This window comes from Balaenoptera ricei, chromosome 1 (assembly GCF_028023285.1).
Source record: "Balaenoptera ricei isolate mBalRic1 chromosome 1, mBalRic1.hap2, whole genome shotgun sequence".
In the NCBI taxonomy this organism is placed as follows: Eukaryota; Metazoa; Chordata; class Mammalia; order Artiodactyla; family Balaenopteridae; genus Balaenoptera; species Balaenoptera ricei.
In genome coordinates, this window is record NC_082639.1 from 32251390 (window position 1) to 32267759 (window position 16370).

General features: G+C 52.9%; 1 protein-coding gene across 1 annotated transcript; it reads right to left on the reverse strand.

The window, feature by feature from the left end:
* Positions 1–7462: 7462 nt before the first annotated feature.
* On the reverse strand, positions 7463–16139 carry HPCAL4 (hippocalcin like 4). The gene is made up of 4 exons (XM_059897235.1): positions 16059–16139; positions 10171–10340; positions 9826–10041; positions 7463–8490 (listed from the first exon to the last, which is right to left on the reverse strand). Exons 2-4 carry the CDS (start codon positions 10330–10332, stop codon positions 8293–8295), a joined length of 576 nt encoding a protein of 191 aa, XP_059753218.1. The 5' UTR covers positions 10333–10340; positions 16059–16139; the 3' UTR covers positions 7463–8292.
* Positions 16140–16370: the final 231 nt, after the last annotated feature.

The window sequence follows — 16370 nt, forward strand, 5'->3', positions numbered from 1 at the left end:
GGGATCGTGTTCTTCGCAGGAGCTGTTCGGCACCGAGAGAAGGGGAGACCTGCCAACCTTTTTTCCTCTGGGGTGGTGATCCACAAAGGAGAAAATGCAAAGCTAGCCGCCCCCACAAAACAAAAGCTAGTCTGCGTCTTTCCCCTCTGATGCCAGGACAGTGGGACCCTGAGCGGCGTCCTCTTCCCTCAAACCCTAGTCCATTCCGCAGAGGGGGAGGAGGTGGTGGATGGACAACTCCTTCCACGAGCAGGAGCCTGCTCCTAGCTGGGGGCACAGTGGAGGGCCCAGCCGGGCAGCTCTTCCCCACCAAGGCGGAGGGGCCCTTGAAGTCGGTGGCGAGACCAGGCTCCCCTTGGCCTGGCGGGGGACCCAGACCAGGGAGACTCCCGGGGACCCCGGTTCCTGCTGGCCCCTTGATGGCCAGCAGGGGGAGCGCACTCCCAGGTACCACCTGCTGAGCTTGGTTAGTTATCCGCCACGAAGTGGCTGGATTGAAAGAGGATAGAAAAGGAGCCTAGGAACCCAAGAGTCTTGGACCAACATCCTGGAGTTCTAGGGCATTGTCCTCCTTGGTGCAGACCCCGAGGTGCAGACATTAATGCCCCTCATTCCAAGGCACAGGCTAGGAAGCAGACAAGGGGCATCTCTGTGTGTGTCTAGAAGTGTGCAAAGGTGGGTGGGAGAAGCAGGAGAAAATACTGGCTTAGCCTGGTGGACGTCTGACTGGGATGGGGTACAGAATAGAGGGGTCTTCCCAGCCTCCTTCATGACCTGGGAGGAACCAACCAAACCTTGCATGGGAGAAATAATCATAACAGAAAGTTTTAGGATTGGGGGAAGTATGTTTAGACTTGTCCTTCTCCAGGCTTGGTAGATTGTTTCTATAGATGGCCTCAAACTCTCTCCCATCCTGCTTGCTCTTTGGCAATGTGACTTGGACACTTCTCCCATCCAGAGGTGGAGCTGAATCTGAGTTGACCCAGCGTCTTGCTTTGACTTGCTTTGACTAATAGAATGCTGTAGAAGTGATGCTGTGTGATTTCTAAACTTAAGCCTTAAGAGGTCTTGCAGCTTCCATTTTTGCCCTCTTGAGAGCCAGCTACTATGTAAAGGAGTCTGGAAAGGCCACGTGGAGAGGCAGAGAGGCCCTGGAGGATAAGAAGCCAGTGGAGAACAGTGGTTTCCCAGGCAACTGTCAGCATCAATTGCCAGACATATCAGTGAGGTCATCTTACTGTTCCAGCCGCAGCCCAGCTCCTAGTGGGGTGCAGCAGGAGGAGTGACCTCCACCGACAGCACATAAAGTAGCAAAACCTCCCAGCTGAGCCCAGCCAACCCAAAGAATCATGAAAAATGATACGTTTTTATCGTTTTAAGCATTACATTTTGGGGTGGCTTGTTACACAGCAATAAATAATGAAACTCTAGGAAGGGGTCAATTATTCTCAGGTGCCTCATGGAGGAGGAGGAGGTCATCAGGGAGAATGTATAGAGTTATTTGGATAGCAGTGAGCACCTGACCCAAAGGTGAACCATCCCCATGCTGTCCAGTGACCTTTGACCTGTGTAGTAGCCTGGGTTGAAAAGATGATCTGGGCCAACCAGATTCCTCTTTCTCAGGAATTTAGAATTGGGAAACAGGGGCTGGATAGTCAACTGTAAGAACAGAAGCCAAGGATGCTGCGAAATACAGTTGGCTTCCAAGAGGCCTGGATGGGCCTTAGCAAGCTGCAGTTACGTGCTACATAAATCTAAGAGGGGGCAGAACCTCTGTGAGCAGAATGAGCCCATCAGCATAAAGATGGAAAAGGGTTTCTGCAGAGGGCAGCAGAGACCCCATGAAAGAGAAGCCGTGCTGCCCTGAGAGGGAGCTGCTGCTGGTCCTGATAGTTTCCCAAGTCCTAGCTGAAGCCTGGCTATAATGCCCATCTCTAAATTTCCATGAGATTCTCCACATTGCTTCAACAAATGCCCCTCAAAAAGGTGGTGGCTATTGGATTTGCTTGACTAGCAACTTTTCCCACCCTCTCCTCCTAGCAACAGGCCCTGCCTCCCTGGTCACAGGAATAGGCATGTGACGCTGCCCAGTCATATAACTCTATTTCCCTGGACACAGTGATTGAGCCACAATGGGGATGCGACCTCCGCTGCGCCACTCTCCCGGACTCTTGTACAGGGATGCTGGGAGATTTGGCTCTGTCTTCTCTGGGGTTATTAATCTGGGACAATGTGAGCTGAGACCCATCTTTCCCTGTGGCAGGAGAAGCCCATCTGAAGAGGACTCAGGATCCCCACACCTGAACTGCTTCCCCTGTGGGCTGGTCTTTAGAAAGACCAGGGGTGGAAGCCACCTCCTCCATGAAGCCTCCCTTCATCCTTTACCTGTCCCCCTCCCCTTCTCCTCCCCTACCTCCTGGCCCCCCCAGGCAAGACTCTCCCTCCTCTGATGCCCAGAGCTCAAGGTTTGTTACCTCCCTTTTCACATCTAGATTTGGATTCCCTCCCGTGGATGAGGAAGCACTATGAGCAGTGGCCTTGAAGTTAGGAGACCTGAGTTCAGGTCCCAGCCTTACCATCCATTCTCTAAGCCTTCATTTCCTATCTTTTTTTTTTCTTTCTTTCTTTTTTAAACAGAGACTTAAATGTGTGTTCAGTTCAGCTGACAGGGAATCACATGGGAAGCTCTTTGGTTACTATGATGGACTGTGTACACATGAGAGGCCAATTGTTTGAGGTCTGGGAGGGCTTCACAGAGGAGGAGATCATTGAGACAGGGACACGGGTGGCCCAGGGAGGGGCAATGGCTTGTGCACAGGCACAGAAGCCTATGAGATTCCTTAGGGAAACAGAGGGCAATTCAGGGTGGCTCAAGTGCAGGAGGGGGAGGTGAGGGTTAGAGGAGACTTTGAGGTCAGCAAGGGACAGATCATGCAGGGCTGTGAGGGACTTCGAAGGAGCTTATTATACTGAGGGAAGAAGGGGGGCATTGGAGAGTTGACATGGTCAGATTGGTGCTTTAGGAAGATCACTCTGGTTCCTTAGGGGCAGATGGTCCAGAGGGCAAACTTGAAAGCAGAAGCTGGACTGACCTGTGACCTCAAGACAGGCAGGAACTAGACTCCCTTTCCCCTCAGTGTGGTTTCAGCTGCAAGTAGCAGACCCCCCCAGTTCTCAGGCTTCTGAGTCACCTCCTTAGGTTCATGGTTGCCCTGAGGCCAGGTCAGCCTCATTCCTCTGTCCTAATTGCTTCCTGTCAAGGGAGCTGGCCCCCTCCAAGCGTCCTTGAGAAAACCCTTGTAAAAGTAATTGAGCGTTTCAGGAGGAAGCAGGCACCTCCAGCTGCCACTGCACCTGCCCCCCGCCCCCACCCCGGCCTCCCTGCAGAGAATAGCACTTCTCTGGCTTTAGCGGGGGCGTTCTGAGAAAAACACTTCACCACCAATTCCCATCCCCACCCCACCACATTTGGGTCAGTGTAGGGTGTCTCAGGGCTCTGGGCTCCTGTGGACGGTGGAACAGTGTCTGCACTACACAACACCCTTGACCAGGAGGGCAGGTAGAGGCTGAGATCCAGGCTGGCTGCCACTTGCCAAGCTGTGCATCGTGGCATGACAAGGCTGTATTTGTTCAGAAAAGGGGTATATTTTTCTCATTAGCCCAAAGGTGCCATCCATTGGCCCAGCTGAATGCATATGGGACTGTTACACTCAAAGGGGCACCTTTTCCTAATTCGTGCAAAGAGCCCCAGATGGACTACTTGTAATCCTGCCTCTCAGCCTTTCTCCCCGCTGCCCACTATCTACTCATCTGGGCTCTCACGATGCCTTCCACTGGACACAAGGAGAAACTGAGTCCAAGGTCTCCTGCCACTAGCTCCCTTATGGGGGAACTGCTCTGCCCACAGACCCCGCAAATCAGTTCTGGTCTGGCCATCGATGAATGGACCATGGGCTCCCACCAAAAGCTAATCAGATTCTTTCTCCTGAGAACTGGATTAAGAGACACAGAAAGGAATTGTCAGTCGCTGGTGAGCCTGGATAGATTTGGAGAGGCAGCCACTTTGTGTTGGGAAACCATGGACGTCTGAAGAGAAATTAAAGAAGAGAGCACAGATGTGAATGTTGCCAAAGGGATGAGAACCCGCAGGCCCAGAGATGAGAGGACACAGGCCCCACTGACAGCTCCAGTTCTCCTGAGGCCCAGACATTCTTGAATTTCCATCTTTAGGGTCCCTTGTAATCTGCTCACCCCTTTCTCTGAACTAGCTCAAGTGCGTCTCTGTTCCACGTAACCTAGAACAAGGCCCTCAGCCCCAAGAAGGATGCTGAGCTTCCCCCACTGTGCGAGCTCCCTCAGGCCTCTTCTCCCCCTTTCCCCTCACCCCAGCCCCATCTCAGCTTAGGGAAGAGAAGGAGCCCTCGGTACGGTCACACCTTTTATTCACTGTCAGTGAAAAAGAAAATACACCACACAGCACAGGGTCGAACACCGAGGACATTCACTGCAGGCACAGCCTGGAGAAGCACATCTGAAGGGGAGAGGGGGCCACGCTGGAGAATGAGCTGGGAGGCCCCCCTTCTGCCACCCAGCCCCCCTGCTTCTCCAGGCCTCCACACTCCTGCAGCCTCCAACAAGGCAGGAAGGGCCATACACCCTGGGAGGCCCAATCCTGCCCCCAACACTCTGGCAAAGGTAAAAGAAAACGCTGAAAAGTTCAGAAAAAAAAAAATTCCATATTTTTCTGAGACTTTTCAATTGCATATTTGAATTATTTGTTTTTCAAAACTGATGAATAAAATATGTAAGAAATGTATTCATGCCCCCACAGTGATCTCTAAGGTCAGCACAAAACCTCACCCAGGGTGGATCTTCAGGAAATATTTGTTGCTTTAGTAAATTTTTGTGTAAAAATATTCAGTGTCAGCTTTCTACCCTGCCCAGCTTCTTCTCTTCTTCTCTCTCTTTCCCTTCTCTCCCCTCTCCTCCTTCTCTCTCTTTGCAGCAGGATGAATTTCTACCTCTAGGGACTCTTCCATTATCAGGAAAAGATTCAGTGCCTTTGCTTATGGGCTTCCTTTTTCTTAACTTTTGATTTAAATGTAAGTCATATAATCTTGAGTACAGCTCAAAAGACTACAGTGGCCATCTGAAGTTGCCCTTGGTGGTGACTTTTAGAGATAAGAAATAAGGGCCCCCCTTCAATTAGCCCAAAAGGATGAATGAAGACAGAATACAGTTAGAAGGCAGATTTGGGGACCTTGTCATTCACAGAGTTGCTGCAAGAAGATACAGAACTTCAAAAGAGAGTTTGGATATTTCAGCATTTTAACTGTCTGTATATTTTTGTGTCTAGGCGAGTCATACTTCAGTCTCTGCTAACCCTGTGCTCTGTGGCAAGTCCCTCTTAGCTGGGGCAGGGATGGGAGGCCTGCCTCTCTTCTCAAGGCAGGGCCAGTGCTCTACCACAGGAATTCCCAAGCACACAGTCCCTGGGGACATCCAGGAGCAAGTGGGAGCAGGGTCTGGCCCGCCTGTGGCTCTTCCCATCAGCAAGATGGTGGTCCCAGTTCCCAGCCTGGCACTATGCGTTCACACTGCTGGGATGTCTGAGAATCTTTGGCCTGACCATCAAATATCACCCATGGGTATATGTCCAGAAGCTTGGAGTGATCAAACATGCCTTCATGGGTAGGACTTGCCCACCATCTAGGAAAAAACAAAACAGTTCTCTCAGGGAGGAAGATAATAAAGACAGTGAAAGAGGCTTCCCGGGTTGAGTCAGAGGTCTCCTAGGACAGCACTGATCTGTTAGCAGGGCTGTCCAGAAATAGAAAATAAGACGCTTGAAAACGTGGGGACTTCAGTCAAGCCCCTATTTCTTTATGGAAGACCACAGCCTCAGAAACTTCTTAGCAGGAAGCTTGTAAAAGACCAAAACCAACTTAGCTTGTCCTACGGTCAACCTCTGTACAACTCAGAGTCAGAGGAATGAGCAGGGAAGACACTCTGAAGGGAAGAAACCCTCATAGAGCCCTGGGTTCAAGTCTTGGCACTGCGCCACCTCCTGACCGTGCTCTTGCACAAGGAACTCTACTCTGTGCCTCAGCTTCTACATCTGGAGAAAGGAATGAAAAATCCTATTTCCCTAGGCTGTGAGGATAGAATGAGATGGGTCAATGCAAGCCTTCGAAAGCCATGAAGTTCTGTGTGATTGTGAGTTAGGTTAGAGTCAACGTTGGGGGGATAGGAACCCCACTTTGTAAAAAGCCTTCCACTGGAAGTCTCAGCTGAGCTGGGCTGTTGAGTCCCTATGTAACTCTGGTGCTGACTGACAGCACAAGACACACTTAATGGCCAGCTCCTGAGAGCAATGAAACATCCCTTGAGACATTACTGGATAAAAACTTGCTGGTTACTGCCCAAGGATGTGAATTCCCCAGTCTTACCATGTGGCTGGTCATTGGCAGGATAAAAAGAGGGTGGCAACCCAGCAGACTTGCCACCCCTAAGGGCAGCAAGAAGGAAAGTCTAATAGAATTTGAGACCACAGGTCAGCATCCCCAAGAGTTTCCACCTGCAGAGACGGAGGACAGGTGAGCACTCAAAAGTAAGAGATATGCTGCATCTCTTTCCTGAAGATACAATCCTGCACCACCCAACCCAGCAATCATTCCCTGCTCCCACCCTGGGCTGACAGCACCTGTGTACTAGACTATTTTCACCAGCAGTTCAAGAGAAAATCCACTGTCACTGCACATTGAAGCTAATTTCTGATTACAAGCACAGGAGAAAGTAAAGTGAAAGACTTGATGAAGAAGCAAGATTAATTTTCTGGCAGTCAAAGCATGCAGCTGTATAGCTCATGGATCCAAAATTGGAAAGCAGACATTGGAAAGCAAAGCCAGTGCACTTGGAAGATGATAAATTACCTGGTGGACTTAGGATTTGGGGTTAGAAAAAGCCTTTCAATGGAGCATGCCCAGCACATTTTTAGGCATTTGGTCCATAAATGCAGCCTGGCAGCCAAAACAGCGGCCGGCTGGTCCTCTTCTTCTAGCTCTGTCTGCTTCTGTAGCAGTGAAAGAATAAGCCCATCCTTAAACTAGACCAAATCCAGATGTGGGAACTACACTTGTCTCACTCTTGGCAAACCTTGTGTTCTCTGTTTCTGAAGTCAGCACCTAACCAGAATAAGTGCACAGTAGAGACTTGCTCACTGAATTGAAAAAGATCATTAAAAAGGAAGCAGCAGCAACTGCTGACTGTGACAGCTCAGGACTTAGCCTGATAAGAAAAAGTGGCATCTGGTAAGTTGGGTGATATTTTCTCTCTTTTTTTCTTAGTTCTTTTTTCTCCCTGAAAATTAGCATTTTCTGTATTCATTTAATCATTTTACAAGAAACCAAGTAATATAAAGTATGTTTTAATATCCTTGACTAATAAAATGATTTTAGCTCCTTTAAAGGGTACTAAAAATATAAGTATTACATAAATTTCAATTTTTCTTAAAATTTCCCCTGACACGGTTCCTAGACTTCCAAACACTTTTCATTTCACCCTTCTGCAGCTCTGTGTGGCGCTGAGCAGAAAGATTTAATAGTTCCTCTCAAACTAACCAGCCTCACCGCACCCTCGGCTCACCTGTGCTCAACATCCCTGTCTGAGACCCTGACCACTAACTACCCTACGAACTGCCAGAGGGCACAGAATGAGTCTTGTAAACTACCATAGCCTTAGCACCTAGAGGTGCCTGGCACTGAACAGGTGCTCAATAAATGTTAGCTGAAGAAAGGACTGAATGAACACTCCAAAGGCTGGGGCCAGAAGGGCCAGGTAGACATGTGGGGGCAGGACACAGACCACCTTTAAGGGATCTGGGTCCTCAGCAAAGGACAGACCCAATTTGGCCCTTTAACTGGAGTCTGTGGGACCACATCCTATACAGCACAATCCCAGGAAGAACAGAATTTCAAAGCAGAACCCAGCCCCCCTCCTTCACCCTGAACCCTGGGGCAAAAACCAACTCCCCTATGCCCAGTGGATGTTGATTCTGGGCCAAGACTGGGGCTGGGGCTAGACCATAGGGTACCTGAGGATCTGTCTCTATTCCAGAGTCAGGTGGTCCCTCAAGAATCTTGACTGAGGGGAGCAAGGACTTGGGCAGAGGGGTGGGTGGGCCAGAGAGTGAGGCTGGAGTCCCCCTCCCCTTGGGGAAGGGCCAGCCAGAGGTCACTGGGTTGGGAGGTGGCCACGCCCCTCCTGGCCAGGGGCCCTGCCCCTCACCAGCCTCTACTTCTGCATGTCACACTGCAGCAGCAGCACAATGGACGGGTCACTCTTGGCCGCCTCCTTGAACTCCTCCAGTGTAATCTGGTCGTCCTTATCCTGGTCCATCTTCTTGAAGATCTTGTCCACACGCTGCTGGGGCGTGAGCCCGTCCTGGTTCATGCGCATCATGATCACGGTGCCCACCATCTTGTAGATAGCCTGGTGGGGCAAGGAGGGAGGGGTGAACACTCACAATGGGGAGGGAGGATTGGGGGTGAACGAAAGGGCCTGGGGGTGGGCATGGAGAACACTGGGAGGTGTGAGGATACTGGAAGGTGACAAATGGTCATTAAGACTGGATATTTAATGAGCATCTCACACCAAACATGTCTACTACCCAACTCTTCACCTCCAACTCGCTCCTGCCCCAGCATGCCCTGTCTCAGTGAACAGCAAATTCATTCTTCTAGATGTTCAGATCAAAAACCTTGATGCCATTCTCGACGCTCCTTTTCTCACACCCATATCCAATCTTTCAGCAAATCTTGTCAGCCTTAATTTTGTAATAGGTCCAATAACCAGCCACTGCCTACTACCTCCACTGCTCCATGGTTGTTGCCTCCATCCCCTCCTGACCGGACTGCTGTGGAAGTCTCCAAACTGGTCTCCCTACTTCTGCTGCCCTCCCACCCCCTATTCCACACAGAGAATAGAGAGAGCCCTTAAGGGCCTCCCATCTCACTCAGAAGTAAGTCAAGTCTCTACCCCAGACTATGATGTTAAGAGATGGACTCCTGGCTACCTATCTGACCCCCTTCCTACCACTCTCCCCTTGCTAACTTCTCTCCCACCACCCTGGCCTCCTGGCCACTCCTTGAACACTGAAAACACAGTCTAACCTCAGGGTCTTTGCAGTTATTGTTCCCTATGCACAGATCACTCTTCCCCCAGACACCTACGTGGTTAGCTCCCTCACCTTATCCAGGTCGCTGCTCACCTTTCACCTTACACAAAATTGCTTTTCCTCCATCGCTCTCTCCCCTCACTTTGCTTTGCTTACCTTCTTCATAACACTTACTGCCTGACACAGCATAAGTTTTGTTGTTGTTAAATTTTCTCACTAGAAGGAATGTCCCATGAAACCAAGAACTTTGAACAGTGCCTGGCACGTGGCAGGCACTCAGTATACATTTGTTGAAATAATAATGAGTTAAGAACTTAGACTCTGGAGTCAGACTCCTTAGACTGGAATCATGAACCGCCACTTGATTCATCTCCTCATCCGTAAAATGGGATTTCTAACAGTACCTACCCCCTGGAGTTGTTGGGTAAAGCACTATAGCACAAGACCTGTCCCACACTGAGCGCCCAACCAATGCTACCCACTGGATCCTGGGAGGAGGGAGGAGGGGAGTGGTGGGGTGTCCCGAGGTGGCTCCCGAGGCCTGAGTGGAGGGTGGCTGGAGAGGGCGGTGCCAGAGAAGGGCCCCGCAGCGAAGACAGGTAGCGCGTCACCCCAGCACACCCCGCTCTCTGGGATCCGCCCCAGCGCACCTCGATGATCTCCAGCATCTCGAGGCGCGTGATGCGCCCGTCGCCGTCCAGGTCGTACATCTCAAAGGCCCAGTTGAGTTTCTGCTCGAAGCTGCCGCGGGAGGTGACCGAAAGGGCGCAGATGAACTCCCGGAAGTCGATGGTGCCGTCGCCGTTCTTGTCGAAGGTGCGGAAAGCGTGCTGCGCAAACTTGGAGGCGTCGCCGTAGGGGAAGAACTGAGGCAGGGACGCTGGAGTTGCGGCACAGCAACGGCCTCGCGCTCCCGGCCCGCCCCCGCCCCGCAGAGTGCCTGGCCCCGCCCCCGCCCGTCCGGCCCGCCCCCCGGAGTGCCTGGCTCCGCCTACCTTGATGTAGAGCTGCTGGAACTCCTCCAGGTTGAGGATGCCGCTGGGGCAGTCCTTCAGGAAGCCCTTGTACCACTGCTTCAGCTCCTGCTCACTGAACTCGGTGTTTTGAACCAGGTCTTCCAGCACCTCTGGGGCCAGCTTGCTGTTGGTCTTCCCCATGGCAGGGCCTGAGGGGGCAGGGAGCTCCCTCAGTTTGGTCCAGGGCAAGGCCCTCACCTCAGCAGCCTTCCCCCAGGTCTCTGTAGGACAAGGCTCCCTTTCTCCACCACAGCGCCCTCCCATAACAAACTCCACATCCCCACAGCCAGGACCCCTCCTTCCAGAGAAGGGTGGGTCCCCCTCCTCTCACCACCACCCTGGACAACCCCCAACTCCTACAGCTGGGCTGTGTCCTTTCACCACACCTCTTCCCATAGGAGCTCCTACCTCCCCCCCCTCCCCCTACACACAACTGGGCTGGGGGCTTCCCCTCATTACAGGGCCTCCTCTGTCTACAGCAGGCCCCGCCCCTCTCCTCACAGCAGGTTTCCTCCCCTGGAAACCAGGATCTCTAGCCTTCCAGGTCTCAGCGCTCCTCCTTCTCACTGACCAGTCTGCATGCTACAATCTTCATCCTCTCCTCTCCTCTTTACACCTGCCATAGCTCCCTACACCCGTAGGAGAGAGTCTTAATCCTCTCCTTGCTATTCAGAGCTTTCCGCGCTCAGCCCCTACCCACCTCTGCAGGCTCCTCTCCTACCAGGCAGGTTCCTCACATGCTCCCCCTGCATGTCTCCCAAGTTCTTCCTCAAGGCCTTCCAGGACACCCCAGCAAGAAACTTCTCTCCCTCCTTCCTCTGTACAAATAGAAGTCCTAGCTGGTAGCACTGATGACGCTGATTGCATTCTCCTTTTCATTAGTTCATTCATTCCCTGAGCATTTATTGAGGTTGACTGTGTGCTAGGCCCTGTGCCGATGATGGGGATAAAGTCGACAGGAGCCAACCTTCACTAACTCATAACTGGGTCAAAGAGGTAGACGGCTGATTGTAAAGGGCCTTCAGTCCACACCAAGGAGTTTGGCCTTTACCCGTGGGGGACAGAAGCTCCTGGGGTTTTAAAGCAAGGGTTAAGAGGACCGCATTCGTTCCACAAACACTTATAGATTGCTTACAATATGGTGCTGGGGACCCAGAGAGAAGGAGTGTGTTTTAGGATTTTTCCTTTGGCTACAGTGTGCAAGATGACCTGGGTGGGGGAAGAAGGGACAGCAGAGAGGTCCTGCTGCAGAGTTCAGGTGAGAGACGATGACACTAGGGTAGGGGTGGTGGAGGGTTGTGGATGGACTGAGAGATGTTAGGAGGGGGCCTTGGCAGGACTCGGGGACTGACTGGATGCGGGGGTGAGAGGGACAGAGGAATTGCGGCAAATGCTCAGATTTGGGGCTGAATAGATAGAGGTGGTGTTGCTGAAAAACAGGTTTGGAGAGGATGAAGAGTCAGTCCCCAGTGGGAACATGAGCCCCTCAAGTAGCCTGTGCCCAAGGAATTTTTTGCAGAGGGAGGTACAGGTCCTCCCCATGAAGCCTGGCTAGAGTGAGGCCCCCACCAGACCTGGAAGGCTGAGTGGACATTCAGGAATGTCCCACTAGAGCCCAAGTTTCCCAGGACATGGCCTGGGAGGTGAATTTGACCGGCCTGGAGTCTCTTTGGAAGGATGCCCGACTCCAACCGCAGGGTAGCTTGTCATGAAGACACTCTGGAAAAGGAAGCCCTCAGGCTGGCAGAAGGAATTCTACTTCCACAGCCCAGTGCATGCCACTGTGTCTTCTACTCCTTACTGCTGGGAGTGCCCTGGACAACTAGATCTGAGATCGGTCAGGTCCACGCCCCTTCCCTTGCTGTGTGACCTCAGTGAGTTACAGGATAGCTCTGGGCCTCAGATTCCTCTACTGGACCATGAGGCAGATCAAGGAGCAGTAGGGGTAGCAACATCCTCTCCCACTTACCAACCCCAGAGATGAAGACTCCTATATGCTCCCAGAAGAAGGCAGCGAGGGGGAGGTGTGCCATCTTCAGGAGCCTAGAACTGTGGGGTCCAAAACGGCTGCCCTGGGGCCAGAGTCAAGGGTACATGTGGAACACGCATGGGCAGAAGGAGGCAGGCTCCATCCTCAGCTGCCCCCTCCTCCAGCCCAAAGCACACTGAGGGCTCAGGGTATAGTCAAGAAAGCTCAAGAACCCAGGGGTGGAAGCGTCTTACGGGGAAGGCAGAGCCTCTCCCTCCGCTGCTGTGGGATGTGCCTGAGTGTCTGCGTAAAGGGCTGGGAGTGGGTGGGAGCACATCAGCGTATGAGACTGCAAATCTGCCAGAGCGCACACGTCTGTGTGTGTGTGTATGTGTGTGTGTGTGAGATGGCGTCTGTGTGGCTCTCACTTCCTGCCCCTTTTTTCCTCCTTCCCTGTGCTGCCTTCCTACCATTTTCTGTCTCCTGGGGCCATACCTGTACTCAGTGCCCATTTGATCCCAGGCCCACCAAGGACTATGACTCCTCCTTCATCTCTCTTCATTCCTTCTAGTGCTCTTAGGTCAGCAGGCCAAAGCTGGTGATGCCCTTTAAGATCATCCCCTCATTTTAGTGAAAACTGGAACCCAGAGAGAGGAGAAAACTGGCTGAGTTACACCCAGGCTGAATCCATACCACCTGCCTGGACCACCCTCTCCAAATCATGGCTACTCTTGTCTAGTACAGACTCCTACCTGCCTTCCAGGAAAACCATAGCTCTGATCTCCCCCTTGGCCTCAGTGGGACCATCTTGGTGGCTCCAGGCCACAGTATCTGATACCCAGGGAATATCGACCCTTTGTGGTGGCCCACCAGCGCTTCTGACTCAGCACATCTACAGCCAGACTCACCTCAACCTGTGATGGTCCTTCTCTCTCCATTCCCTTCCTTCCTTCACTCCCTCATCCCAGTGGGGAAATGCGATCATAGTTACCCTTAGTTTCCCCTCTCCCTTTTCCCTAGGTTCAACTTGCTTCCAAGTTCTATTGTTCCTTCTTTTGAAGTGTTACTGGAACCTTCACCATGTCCTCTCTCCCCACATAGTCAGGGCCAGGGGCACAGCCAAGGGGGCTGAAACCCAGCTGGGGCACTGCTTGCCAAGTCATCCTGTGGGCTCAACTGCCTCGGAGGGAATGTGTTTCTTTCTGATTCCTCTGTTCCATGAGAATGTCTTTTCTAGTTTTGCCCAGAAGTACAATATAGGCTAGGGGTGGCCATGCCCATGGGCCTCTGAAACTCCAGAATCCTCTAGAATCTGGTGTCAAGGTGTCCACCTGTCTTGCCTCACCTCCCATTGCTCCCCTCACAACTACATACTTTCAAGTTAGTCTTCTCACAGCCAGAACCTACTTCAACTATTGCTTAGCTGTTTCCATCTTCCTTAATATCCTCTCTTCTCTTTGGGGCTGATGCAGCTATAATCAGCCTTCAGGCCTGATGAAACCCACTTCCTTATGATCAGCCTCTCCCAGCCTGGAGAGTGGACAGTCAGAAGCATGGACTTGGCATTCTGGGCATGAGTAGACCCCGTGAGGCCATGGACTTGAGCCCCACAGGTGCGTAGACTCCAGAGCTCTCTGACCCTCACCTGCTGCTCTAGAATTCCAGAATGGAGGCTGATTTGGGAGAGACTTTTGCATTATACTCTTGTCTGAGCTAGAAAAAGTTCTCCAGGCCTTTTGCTCCGTGGCAAAGAGCTTATTCCCTCCCGATATAACCCAGTCTGTTTGGGAGCAGCTTGGACAGTGAGAAAGGTACTTCTCCCCTTGTTCCTACTTGCCCTCTTGTAGCTGCCCCACACAGGTTGCCACTCTGCCCTCTGTGGCAACACAGAACTGCTCTGCAGAGACCTAAAGGCCACACCTGGAACACAGAGATGTTCAGTGAATGTCCCTTTGTGGATTATATGCAAGGGGCAGAACCCCCTTCTTTCTCCTTGGAATGGCGTCAGGCTGTTTTGTTTATCTGTGTTCTCCTGCCATTGCTCCCACTTAGAGACAACGGAACCCAGACCCTAGGAAAGGAAGAGTTCACCCAAGGTCAAGTAGAGCCTATCAGCAGAAAGGCAAAGGCCAGAACCCACTGGGGGCATGTTCTGTTGGAGCTGTGGCCTGGCTGCACGTGGGCAGGCTCTTCTTGAGAGCTGCCCTCCAGCTGTGAAGGAGCTGGCACTGCCCCATACACAAAGCCGCTGCCCTTCTGGGCTCAGAGGCTTCTTTCAGAGGGCAGGACTCAGGGTTGTGGGCTCCAAATGGGGAGGTGGCAGGGAGGGTGGGAGGGACTGAGGGAGGCAATAAGCCCACACCCTCACCCAGCTTCAGAGGAGCTGGTGCTGAGACTGTTGCCATGGTGACAACAGCTCCCTGGTCAGGAGATTTTTCTCTTTCCTCTCCTCCCTTTGCTCTTCTCCAAGCAACGGCCATAGCAGCAAAAGCCAGGTCTTCTTCCTCTCCTTATTAGTGAGAGACAGGGAATGATAAAAGGTGGGCCCTGTTGAGCACCTCCACCTTGGAGCTGCCCATGCCATGCGGGCTGATGGTCTAGGAGGGACTCCGAACTGCTAAGGAGGAGCCTGGGCCTGGACAGTATGTGGGAAGGGGTTGTCCCGTACCCAGGCCTGGGTAAGAAGCAATGTCCTTTTGGTGAAGACTAAAGCCTCCTTTCTGAAATGTCCTAATGGTTCAGGGTAAGAGAGAAAGCGTCCTGTTTTCTCATAATCAACCACAGAACCAGAGTGCGTCAGTGTTGGAAGGCTGTCCAAGATCATCTCATCAAGTCCACTCTCTGTCCTGCCCACCCTGCCCCCTGTTCCCCATCTCACGAAGGATCAGAGAGGGAAGTGACTTGGCCAAAGTCAAACAGCAACTGAGGCAAAGGCAAGATTTGAACCCTGCTCTTCTGTCCTCCAGGTTCAGGCTGCCTTAGGGAAGAGCAATACAGTCCACACGGAGCTTTGGCACGATCTCTACTGAGACACAGGAAGATAGGAGAGAGGGAGTGGCTGGGAGCAAGAAGGCCAGAGAGGGTACGAATTAGAAAGATATTTGAGAGGTGGAATGAGAAAACTTGGTGCTTTGGCCATGAGAAGTCAGGGGAACGGAGGAGGTTGGGACCTTGGCAGTGGTGACTGAAAGGTATGGATGGTCTGCTGGGGAATGGTGTCCCTGATTTATCTTGAAGCCAGGTGAAAGAGGCCAAACATGGGGCCTCTGCCTTGCACTGAGACCATGGGCAGGGGGGCCTGTTGAGAGAGCGTCACAAGGAGGAGAACTGGGTGGTGAGCCTCTTCCCTCCCCCAGGTATGCTGTGAGCTCTGTCACCTTGAGGGGTGGAGGTGGGGACAGTCTGAGGGGACAGTGTGAAGTGGGAGTGGGCTCTCTTTGGAGGTGAAGGCTGTCTTTTGGGGCAGGGACGTTGCGATGTGACGTGCAGTGAGCTGCCGGTGGGGCTGGGTAGGGTGTGGGTAGGGGCTATCTGTGGAAGTGGGAGGTTGCCATGGGGCTGAGCGGACTACCCACCTGCAAAGGAGGGAGGGTGATGGGTTCCTCTCTAGCACCAGCAACACCACACCCCCGTGTGTGTGTGCCTGTGACTGTGTATTGGGGGCCAGAGCAGTGGTTGCTCGGGAGGAAAGGAGGCAGCTCGGCCTCCTTCCCTGAGACCTGTGGGGCGTGGACTGGAGTGGGGGTCCCCTGGCCAGGGGCGAGCCTTCCACATGCTGCCGCCTATGCTGGAACCAGGGGCCAGGGAGATGAATCAGAGGGGGCAGGAGACGAGGGAATGGGAATGAAGAGTGGAGGGGGAAGGGACAAGGGCCTCCACCCGGCCCTGCCCACGTTACCTGAGGCCGTTCGCCGGGTCGCTGGATGACTCTGAGCCTCGGCGGGCCGCGGAGACCGAGACTGGCTCGCGGGCCGGCGGCCAGGTTCTCCAAGGTCCGCGCCCGAGCCGCCTCCCAGCTCTTGTATCACTATGTGTCTCTCAGAGGCGACACGATTTGCATAAGCCCCGCCTCATCCCGGGCAGATTGGGCGTTGATTGGGTCGGCTGAGGCGGAGTGGCAGGCGGGGTTTCAGGTGGGGACCTGGTGCCCAGTGAGGCCCGGCTGCAGGAGAGCGCTCCGCCCGCCCGCCCTGAGCTTCCCAGATTAGCG

What these genes read in the sequence shown, in the direction of transcription:
- HPCAL4 (XM_059897235.1), bottom strand. Translation starts at nt 10,332, where the DNA reads ATGGGGAAGACCAACAGCAAGCTGGCCCCAGAGGTGCTGGAAGACCTG. An exon ending in TCCAGCAGCTCTACATCAAG is followed by an intron (nt 10,042 to 10,170) that starts GTAGGCGGAGCC and finishes TCCCTGCCTCAG; the next exon opens with TTCTTCCCCTACGGCGACGC. An exon ending in AGATGCTGGAGATCATCGAG is followed by an intron (nt 8,491 to 9,825) that starts GTGCGCTGGGGC and finishes TTGCCCCACCAG; the next exon opens with GCTATCTACAAGATGGTGGG.